The following is a 12,117-nucleotide window of genomic DNA, read 5'->3' as shown; positions in this document are numbered from 1 at the left end:
CTTTGAGGAAACGGTGTCGCCTTTGCGGCAAAAATCCGCTATATCTCACCGTTTTTTTATTTTTCTAAAGTTTAAACGGGCACATCCGCACACCATTTCATTTATTTACTCGAAGATAAATAAACTTTCATACATAGTAAATAAATTTAACAAAAGAGTTTTTAGTATATTTCATATCGAGTTGGTATTCATTTCTCTTATATATTGGCCAACAGCAACAGCTCATTGTTTTATTGTATTTATCGCAAGGGTGAGAACATCCAAAACAATTCATTTAAAAAAAAACAGATATTGACTCTCTAAATTAAGCAAATATACACATAATTCTGCTTAAACGATGCAAATAATATTTAAAAAATTAACTATTATAGTATATCAAATATAAATTATCTAAGTGAATTTTATTAAAAACAAATTACATTAATTTACAAATATGAAATAATACAAGTCCTCAGTTTAGTAACAAGAAAAGAAACAATATTCATGGTTTGAAATACTTGTACTTTACACAACACAATAGCAGTATTATTTGTGGTTCCATTAACATTTCACAGTTACGGGATTCCGCCTAAAATTTTAACACCAAAGATTTTTAAACCATGCGGGTGGCCTAACATATAGTCCTAAATGCTGTCTAACTTTAATCAAAAAAAACATTATTAACTCAAATTAATCTACCCATTTCCTATTAACAGGCCAATAAAGGTGGATGGAATCCCGTGTGGGTGAAGTTTAATGTAAGCCAATAAATGTATAGTAGTCAAGAGCAAGTTTAATTACTATTAAAACTAAAGAATAGTTATTTCTCGCATCGTATTATAAACAGCTTTCCGCGGATATAGAATGTACAATTAAAAGATTAAAACCAGTTTTTTTAACCCCGAGATGCCGAAGGCACGGGCTAAAAAACTGGTTTTATTCTTATGATTGTACATTTCTATATTCGTAGAAAACTGGATATAATACGATGCTAGACAGTTTTTTCGTATGGATGAGAACCGGTTCTAATACACCGGTTACGAATGAATACGAGAAAAGGATATCTATTTTGTGTTACATGGTTAATGTTTATACCTGGCTTGAGCATAATCATATTAGGCTTAGAATCTAGTTCAAAATATTAAGTCTATTAATACAAATGGTATTATATGGAAAAAGGTCAAATTTAAACTTATACAAACAAACTTAACAAAAAAAAAATCGTTTTTATTTAAAAAGTACAATAAAATCTAAAATTCAAAACTTATGTGTAAACATCCAAAAATGGTTTTAGCACAGTTTTCTTATGCTCAAATCTTCTGCGTTTTGCGAGACTGGCTAGCTGCAAAACGCTTCAAAGTTGAGATGTAGAGCTAAGAATTAATTATTGGGGACATGTACTAGAACGTTTTAAAGTTTGATGGCATTATCTGAACGTCCAAAACCACTCCCAAAGGTATTTTTATCCACATGATGTATCTGTATCAATGTTTAGCTCTATATCTCAACTTTGAAGCGTTTTGCAGCCAGTCTTGCAAAACGTAGAAGATTTGAACATAAGAAAAATGCGCTTAAACCATTTTTATATGTTGACACCTAAGTTTTGTTGTTGTTCTAGTAATTGTCTTAAAAAACGAAGAAAATAAGCCATTAATCATTAAATTCCCTAACTATAAGTGGGGCAAAATTGCTATCAAAAAAGTTCTTATAAAAATCACACTGTATTTTGTTCCTTTATTTTATATTAAATTTTTTCCAGTTTTATATGTTATTTTTTGGAGAAATCTAGGAGTTAAACTTGTTATTAAGTAACTATCAATTTTATTTTTTCAAGTCGAACATTTTTCACCTTTAGCCGAGGCAAATGTTTGAAGCTCTGTTAATATCTATGTGTGATTTGTCTCAGCATCTTCAACTCTATTTGTTCTACAATCTACATAGTTCATGTCAAGAGATGAATTTTAAAAGTTTGTTTGAAAACTTAAACTTCATCTTCTGGATCCCGCTCATTGGCACTGTAAAGCTCTGGATAGGCTAATCGTTGATAAACACTCCATTTCAAAAATCTCCTAAAAATATCTGATCGTTATTTTAGGAATACTAGAATTGTCCTATCTATACGTATATGTGTGACATGCATTGCAATTAAGATTTTTGTTTAAATATATACAGGGTGAGTCAGAAAAAAACTGAGTTTTTCGATTTTCAGAAACAACCAGAAAGAATACAGTAATAGTTATTTCTCGCATCGTATTATAAACGGCTTTCCGCGGATATAGAAAGTACAATTATGAGATTAAAACTGGTTTTTTAGCCCCGAGGTGCCGAAGGCGCCGGCTAAAAAAACTGGTTTTAATCTTATAATTGTACATTTCTATATTCGTAGAAAGCTGGATAAAATACGATGCTAGACATAGTTTTTTCGTATGGATGAGAACCGGTTCCTATCCACCGGATTCGAATGAATACGAGAAAAATAATTATATATCCTTGTTCTCTGTACAAAAGCACATCAAACTTGTAAAAGGTGTTTTTGATTATCTCTAAAAATGCGGCCTCTATGATAGGTGTATGGTGTCAAAAAATGCCTTGTGTGAAAAATGTTGATCAAGAAAAATTAAAATAACTCATCTATTTTGTATAAAAAAAAATCTTAAAATTTCAATATTTATTTAAAAAAAGGTCTAAAAAAAGTACTTTAATGAGTTTTAAAGGTGAAATGCTTTTTGGTTCCTCACAAAAGCATTTTTAGAATACTGCAATTTGTCATTTTTTCATATTTCTTGATTGTGATGCATGTGGTTTAAAAGAATCTTCTATAATAACGTAGCTTATAGTAAAAAGAAAAAAAACCTTTTTATTTGACAAAAAAATCTCTTAAGATAAAAAAGTTATCAAGGTTTGAATTTTTAAAATAAAAATGCTTTTTAGAAACCCTACCCTATTTAAATGAAGTTATTATGATGGATTATAACACACAAGTATAATTTGTTAAAAAGGAGCGGAGATTTTGGAGATTAAATCCAGTCTTGCACCAAATATAGAGGAAATTCAGGGGGAGGGGGTAGGAATTTAGGTAACAAGATGAAATATTTCCAGTCATGAGCTGGTTTTCCGGTCATTGAGCATTAAATCTTAACAATAGATTACAACAAAACAAATTTTAACAATCAAAAAATCTGTTAGTTTATCTTTTTAGAATGGTAGACATTTTTTATTGTTCATAAATCTACCTAAAAAGTACAAAATAATGGCCGAAAAAGTCATCACACAAACTTTTTGAAATCTTTATGCTCTAAAAAGCGCCGTTGTTTTCAGAGATATTCAAAAACACCTTTTCTAAGTTTAATGTATATTTTTATAGAGAACAAGAACCTATAAGGGGGGGGGGGGGGAAAGTTTTGACACATTTGCGTAAACAGTGAGTATAGGCTTTATTTTTGGACTGAGAGGATAGGTTATTAGGGATAAAATCATTCTTATATGATGAATTTCCCCCAGATTTAAGATTTTTTGGATAGGCCTCCAGGTTCCGGAGCTCCAGGCCTCCAGGTCCTCTCTGTACAGGTAAAAATAAAAAATAAATTTTTTTTTTTAAGAGTTAGAAGTCAACCTATGAAACAAAATATGCATATTTTTTAATGTTATTCACATATTTAAAGAAAAAAATGCATATTTTGTTTCATAAGTTGACTTCTAACTCTTGAAAAAAAAATATTTTTTAAATTTTTACCTGTACAGAGAGGACCTGGAGGCCTGAAGCTCCAGAACCCGGACGCCTATCCAAAAAATCTTAAATCTGGGGGAAATTCATCATATAAGAATGATTTTATCCCTAATAACCTATCCTCTCAGTCCAAAGATAAAGCCTATATGCATATTTTTTAATGTTATTCACATATTTAAAGAAAAAAATGCATATTTTGTTTCATAAGTTGACTTCTAACTCTTGAAAAAAAAATATTTTTAAAATTTTTACCTGTACAGAGAGGACCTGGAGGCCTGGAGCTCCAGAACCCGGACGCCTATCCAAAAAATCTTAAATCTGGGGGAAATTCATCATATAAGAATGATTTTATCCCTAATAACCTATCCTCTCAGTCCAAAGATAAAGCCTATACTCACTGTTTACGCAAATGTGTCAAAACTTCCCCCCCCCCCCCTTGTTTTTTCCATATTCCTACTGGTTGTATCAGAAAATCGGAAAACTCAGTTTTTTCTGACTCACCCTGTATATTTAAACTATTAAAAGGCATTTGACAATTTTTTATCATGTCAATCTATCGCATCATAAAAGAGGCAGTTTGACGTGACTAGGAATCTAAAGAATTGTACCTAAGGGTAATTTCTGTTATGTTTGCCTTTTTATATCATCTGACATATTACCAGTTAACAATTCTTTTACATATTTATAAATATTTGCCAAGTTGGTATAAGGTCAGACAAAAATTTAGTCATTGCTTTATGGTGATCATGGTAATATTTTACCGGTGAAAAATAAGATTTATTGAGATATTTATGTCTTTTTGTGAATCTTAGTACCTGTTTCTCGAATTGCATTGTTTATGCGATATAACAGTTATTGTTCATGAGTTACAAGGAAGATAAAGATCCATAAGAAGCTAAGCTCTTAGGTGTAAGACTGGCAAAGCAAATATAAACGAGAGCATTGAAAAAAAATCTGAATTGGTGGAAGATCCGAACACTAGAGGACTTTTTATCGAAATAGTCCTAAAAAACATAACACATAATTATGGGGGATTATCTCCAAAACAATGGGAGTAGCACTCAATATAAAAATGCTGGCAGGTCATGACATTAGACGAAACAAACTCCCCCTCCCCCCCCCCCCCCCCAAACCTTTAACTAGGATGGAAAATTACATCATTAAGTAAATGTGAATTTAGTTAACCTGTAAGCATCATTTTGTAATAGATTAACAATTCTTCTCTGTGCTGTATCAAATGTAGAAACATGGGGAGTTATCATGGCAAGCTCGGTTACCTAAATAAATAATCATACTATATAATTTACTAAAGTAACAGGGTGTATATTTGTCTTTATGTATGCAAGCATGTCCGCTAAGATCTCTTAAACGACTTGACCATTCGTTTTACAATTTTCAGGGAAGTTTTCAGCTATTGAAAGGGGGGGGGGGGTTGTATTTTCAGTGTATATAGAATACGTAGATGTTGTGAGAGATTCTCTCAAAACCCTAATAAAATGTTTCTCCCAGCTGGCTAATATAACAATTCCCACAATTCTCCCACCTACTTATGATTTTACCCAATCCCCTTCCCTATCCTTGAAGGAACGTATTGACCAATTCTGTGGACTACATTAGCAACCTAAATTGATGAGAGAAAAAATCCATTGTAACAATATCCACGTATTCTATTATAATACAATACCTATTGTATTTCCATTAAAGCATGTTGTGCCCTTTCTCTAGAAGTTTCCCCGAGCGGATACATTTTTTTTCTGTTTTACCCAACCGTAGCACATTATCCCCCCACCAATAAAAACACGAATTATCTTATTTTCTTAAAGGGGTAGTTTCACGAATGGCATTTGAACTTAATTTAGTAAACCGCATATTTTTTCCTGGTTAATTGGTTAAACTACATTTATATGGCATATATTTGAAAGAATTTCAATTTTCTACCACGTAGGTAGTTTTTTAAATTTAAATATCAAGACTTGAAAATCATCTTTTTAAATGGCATATATCACGAAAAGACGATTTTCAAGTCTTGATATTTTCTAAACTACGTGATAGAAAATTGAAATTTTTTCAAATATATGCCATATAAATATAGTTTAACCCATTAACTAGCAAAACATATGCGGTTCACAACATTTGTTTGATTTTCTTTAGGGTGTGATCGTTCTTGTTAACATTTGGACAATTACAATTGAGATGGATTTGAATACTATTTTTTGGATAACTTATTAGAACATTAACAAAACTTTAAATTGTCTTCCAAAACCATATTATAACCTAGTAGAAAAGGGAATACGTAATTAAGCATAAGCATCTATTTGTACTATTTTGATTTGTTCCCACTTTATGAAAGCCTATACTGTAAGCATAAATTAGCATATTTAGTGGATCCTGCAAGATTATGTTGGTGGCACTAGTATAGGGCTTCTTTATTAACTAATATTTAAGACTCAGATATATTCTTCCTACTTTTATGATAATTATATTGATATACAATTAGTTAGAATTAAAAAAGGATAGGTATTAGAAGTACTACTAAAAATGTATAAAGAAGTGCATTTAAAATAAAGGATTGTATTTGAAGAGGTTTTTGGTGGACTAGTATGTTTAAATCCAATAAAAATCAAATTTTAATACATACAAAGTGCTTAAAGTGCCCTTTTCGAAGCCATAAAAAATTATTATTATTTGTCTCTAAATGGTAGCAAACTATAGAAAAAACGAGTTTTATAAAACATAAGATTCCTCAGAATTCTCACTCTAAAGGTTTCAGATCATGCAAATTAAAACCCTATTTGGTAAGCTTTAAATCTGTCATTTTCCTCAACCTTTCTCATTTTGAAATATCAATTTTTGAAACTGATAAAAATTGTAAAACAATTTCAACACTATATAGGCTTTCCCTTTATCTCTGCTATTGCTTGCAAATATTTCCTAGGCCAGGCCCATTTACTCTTGACAAAATCTAACCTTTTCTCAAACATACCTCAGGTGACACCTTTTTGGCAACTAATCCTTATGGTCTTATTATGAAATTAATGTGTATAACTGATTAATATACCCGTTAAATTAAAAATGTATTTAATAAAGCATGTAATATACCTATTATACCATGCTTAATATATAGTTATATTATTTTTTTATATTTAATTTACATTGCATCTTTGCGTGTTATGGCCATTTTTCGGTCTTAATAAAATTGAAGAAACAGAATTGACGACTTGACTAAAATACATAATTTAGCTTAAATTATCTTGATGAGGTTTTTGATATTAAAAACTTTTCGGACATATTAAAATAATGCAAAAATTGGATATGGGGGTTTGTTATATTTATCCAAAGCCGTGATTCGACAAATTAATGTCCTTAGAAGTTGCTGAAAAGGGGACTATGCACGAACGAGAGCAAGTGATTTTAAGCACCTTCCAGCAGTGAATCTGAGCTGGATCTTTAAATCGTTTTGATGGTGCGCTGAATCGGGGCGATTCAGAGGTAAACTGGAGGTGCGCTGATGGTGCACCACAGCCACTGCGATCTTTAAAAAGATTTTCGGCGCGGTGTTGCTAGATCGCTGGCGACACTCAATAACATATCCATACGTGTGCGGTACAATTTTATGACTTAAACCGGGTCAGTACGGTGTTTTATATAAAATAATATATAATTTTCTTAAAAAATAACTCTAAAAATGTTTTCACGATAGTTTTGCAATAAAATATTAAACTAATTTTTAAAAAATATTTATTTATTAAATATGATTCTCCGATTTGGCGCGGCAATGCCACTAGTTGAGTACCATTGGCGCGCCGGTACCGCGCAACTGACCGCGCTAAATCGCCCATGTCATTTCGATTTAAAGATTGGTATTTATAATCTGATGGTGCGCTGAAATGAATCGCCCCGGTTCAGCGCACCTATAAAAGATTTAAAGATCCAGCTCTGAGTACTTTCTTTAGTGAATATACTAGGTAGGGTTGGCAATCCGAATCCGAACCTGGAATCCGCCCAATTTTTGGCCGATTTTGGAATCCGAATCCGGAATCCATTTTTTAATAGTGAATTTGGATTCTTAATTGGTAGGCTAAAATTAGCGTCTTGAGTTTTTTCTTTTAACTCCCCCTTTTTAAAGGCAAAGATTATCATCATTATAATATTATAATTATAATTAAGTATATATCTTTTAAAATCTGGTTCAATTATCAGAAGTGAATTGTAGAGACCACCAAGAACATTATTTTTTTAGGACATATGTAGCCTAATTTTTTAATAAAAATATTACTAGAATCCGGAATCCGCCATTTTTTAAACGGATTCTTGTAAGATTCCGATCCGGTGCAAAAATTTGACGAGTTACCATTCCTAATAGGTACTAGGTTTATGTTAAAAAAGTAATATTGATTTAAAGAATTAAGTTTCACCATGGTTTTACATAAAAAAAACTTTAAAATGTTACCTAAGCATATTTTGGCGCAATATCATCAATTGTTTTGCTGAGTTCAAAAAATAAAATAAAATAACATCATCAAATGCTGTAAATTGTAAAAGTTAAGCTGTTTAAATATTACAAGTTACCACCCCTTTTTTTAAAAATTCATTTTTTATTGAAATAATACCTATGCTTTTGAGTAAAAACTTTTGAAACAGCAGTTTAAACTCAACAAAAAATGCTTTTAATTTACAATTTTTTTTTCATAGAAAACCATGGTGAAACTTAATCTTTTTAGTCGATATAACTATATTAAGCATAAACCTAGAATAAACCCTGAACAAACATATTATGCAAATCTGAATTTTCAAAATAGTAGCTTTATTATTCATTTAGGATGATTTTACAATAAATATGAAATGTAGATGCCTTTTTTGGTTACAAAATTCCACTGTTATTTTTTAATTAATCAGCACCAATAAAGCACAAGATCTCAAAAACACCATTTGGGGGAAATACTGGTGAACAAACAGATTATGCAAATCCAAAACAATGCAAAAAAAAAGCTTTTTTGGCACTTTTCTCTTCTTTTAAAGATTGATTATGATAAAATAATAATTTTTAAGGGATTTATGCATTAAGGGGGGGGGGGAGTTCTGACACATTTGCGTAAACGGTGAGTATAGGCTTTATCTTTGGACTGAGAGGATAGGTTATTAGGGATAAAATCATTCTTATATGATGAATTTCCCCCAGATTTAAGATTTTTTGGATAGGCCTCCAGGTTCCGGAGCTCCAGGCCTCCAGGTGTTCTCTGTACAGGTAAAAATGAAAAATAAAATTTTTTTTCTTAAAGTTACAGGTCAACTTATAAAACAAAATATGCATCTTTTTTAATATTATTCACATATTTGAAGAAAAAATATGCATATTTTGTTTTATAAGTTGATTTTTAACTTAAAATTTTTTTTTTTTTTTTTTCATTTTTACCTGTACAGAGACCACCTGGAGGCCTGGAGCTCCAGAACCTGGAGGCCTATCCAAAAAATCTTAAATCTGGGGGAAATTCATCATATAAGAATGATTTTATCCCTAATAACCTATCCTCTCAGTCCAAAGATAAAGCTTATACTCACCGTTTACGCAAATGTGTCAGAACTTCCCCCCCCCCTTATTATGAAATATAGTATAAGGTAGAAATTAATGATTTTTCTAAATAAGAAATGTTTGAAAAAAATAAATTCTATCCCTATCACTTCAGAGGACAGCTGCTGACCCCCAGTCTTATGGATGAACCTAAATACATGTTAAAGATAAAAATTACCCTAAAAATTATACGAAAATGTTTTTGGATGTGTTGAAAAAATCTATTTTAAAATCTTGATTTTGAGGATGATGACCTTTAAGATGCCCCTATTGGTGGTGATGGTGAGCCAAATGTTATCCAAGTGCATGTCCAAGACGACAACTTGTATATTAAACTATGATCCAATTTTTGTAGTTATAGCATCCTCCAGCCCAGCCTTATTAAAAAAGAAAAGAATTGCAATTTTATTTACTTCAATTCATAAGGTGAATACTGTAGTTTTTAGAAGATGGTTATATTTCTTGTTGGAAGGCTCCATTGGAGGCTGCTATGACTACAAAAAATGGTACATAGGTTAATAGACAAGTTGTTGTAATGGTCATGTATTTAGATAACATTTGGCTCACCATCACCACCAACAGGAGCATCTGAAAGGTCATCATCATCAAAATCAAGATTTTAAAATGTTTTTTTTTAACACATCAAAAAACATTTTTGTATACTTTTCAGGGTAAATTTTATCTTTAACATGTATTTAGGTTCATCCATAAGACTGGGGGTCAGCAGCTGTCCTCTAAAGTGATAGGGATCGAATTTATTTTTTTCAAACATTTCTTATTTAGAAAAATCATTAATTTCTACCTTATACTATATTTAGTAATAATCAATGCATAAATCCCTTTAAAAAATATTATTTTATCATAATCAATCTTTAAAAGAGGAGAAAAATGCCAAAAAAGCTTTTTTTTTGCTTTGTTTTGGATTTGCATAATATGTTTGTTCACCAGTATTTCCCCCAAATGCTGTTTTTGAGATCTTGTGCTATATTGGTGCTGATTAATTAAAAAATAACATTGGAATTTTGTAACCAAAAAAGGCATCTACATTTCATATTTATTGTAAAATCATCCTAAATGAATAATAAAGCTGCTATTTTGAAAATTCAGATTTGCATACCTAATATGTTTGTTCGGGGTTTATTTACATTCACCAAAAAAATGCTCTCCTTCGTGCATAGTTCCCTTTGGATAAAAAATGTTTTGTGCTGTAACCAAAGGGAAAATTATTAACGGAGGGGGGGGGGGGGGGGTTATAAAAGAATGAGGTAGGTTGTGCACAGTGCCTTCGAAGGTGCTTTGACTTTAGTGTCAGAACCTAAATTGGGACATAGTGCATTTCATTACCCTAGGTTAGGTAACTTCATTTCACTTTTCAATAAAATCTAAAATGCAGCGGTTTTGAGAAAATTAAATTTAAAAATTTCAAGTTCAATTTTCAACCACTAGGAGTTACCGCATAATCATGACAAGAAAAGCAAAGATTATTTATTTAAAATTTTGAACAACTTTGCTTTTATAAAGTTCTTCATAAAACCACTCCTGAAGTGAGTTAATTAATGGCAATTTTTATCAATTGCTTTGCTAAGGTCACGAAAATTCAGCCTTAAATAAATCATATATAGAGAGGTTTATGACTAACTTTATAAAAGCAAAGTTGTTCAAAATTTTAAATAAATAATCTTTGCTTTTCTTGTCATGATCATGCGGTAACTCCTAGTGGGTGAAAATTGAACTTGAAAATTTTAAATCTTATTTTCTGAAAAACCGCTGCATTTTAGATTTTATTGAAAAGTGAAATGAAGTTACCTAACCTAGGGTAATGAAATGCACTATGTCCCAATTTAGGTTCTGACACTAAAGTCAAAGCACCTATGAAGGCACTGTGTGTGATTAATTTTCCACTTTGAGTTGTTTGTTGGAATCCCTGTCCCTTGTCCCTGGATTTATCAAATTGATTCGACAGATTATTAATTCATCATGGTAGTAGAGGATATGTATATCCTGTATAAGCTTTAAAATATCACCTTCCGAGAAAGTATATCCAGATTGAGCTCGTGTGGGGCCCCAATAATAATATAGGTTCTGTAGATTTTCCAGGCTTCTCTCTCCCTTTTCTTAGGCATAGACTCTCTATATCTCTCAACCCTGAGTACAAAGTCAAGATTTTCCTCTGCGTACTCTTTCTGTAGAAAAGCTCTGAAGAGTGCTGTACCATAGGATGACTGCAGAAGTTTGTCCAGAGAAGAATCCCAAGACCTGGCCTCCACAGAGCTGGGTAACAAGTTTGATTCATTGCTGGTGAGGCAACACCTCAGCATTTCGCTTGGCCCTGAACCGGTCAGATATTATTAAGTTAAAACAGGCTTTTAATTTAAATATAAATAAAATGCAAATAAGACAAAATGTATAGAAATTTTTTATATGTTGTACTTTAAAGGAAAGCATAATATTGGTTACTGCAAAACTAAAGAAAAAGATTCCACCTATATGTAATTTTTAATTATAAGTAAAGACTTGGCAGTGGGCACCTTATTCATCTGAAAAGATATCCATCTACATCTCTTTTTAAAACAGCATTATCTTCCTATTTATGTCCAAAGGGGACTATGCAAGAAAGAGAACAACACCTTCCAGCAGTGATATCAAGCATTTTTTGTGTAATCATATTGGGTTTCTGTTCAGTTTAGCTAAATAAACAAAATAAAGAGGGGGGGGGGGAGTTATGACACATTTGTGTAAACAGTGTGTATAGGCTTTATCAATGGACTGAGAGGATAGGTTAATAGGGATAAAATTATTCTTATATGAAAAATTTTCCCAAGTTTTAAGATTTTTTGGATTT

The 12,117-nt window shown here is 31.5% G+C and overlaps 1 protein-coding gene across 1 annotated transcript; it reads right to left on the bottom strand.

The window, feature by feature from the left end:
* Positions 1-1,735: 1,735 nt before the first annotated feature.
* Positions 1,736-11,608, bottom strand: LOC145316641 (regulator of G-protein signaling 4-like). The gene is made up of 3 exons (XM_080157314.1): positions 11,300-11,608; positions 4,892-4,983; positions 1,736-2,048 (listed from the first exon to the last, which is right to left on the bottom strand). The coding sequence occupies exons 1-3, from the start codon at positions 11,591-11,593 to the stop codon at positions 1,961-1,963; spliced, it is 474 nt and encodes a 157-aa protein (XP_080013440.1). The 5' UTR covers positions 11,594-11,608; the 3' UTR covers positions 1,736-1,960.
* Between the last annotated feature and the right edge of the window lie 509 nt (positions 11,609-12,117).

Source organism: Acartia tonsa, chromosome 4 (genome assembly GCF_053477335.1).
Source record: "Acartia tonsa isolate MP-2025a chromosome 4, ASM5347733v1, whole genome shotgun sequence".
NCBI lineage: Eukaryota > Metazoa > Arthropoda > Copepoda > Calanoida > Acartiidae > Acartia > Acartia tonsa.
This window is presented reverse-complemented; position numbering and strand designations above follow the sequence as displayed.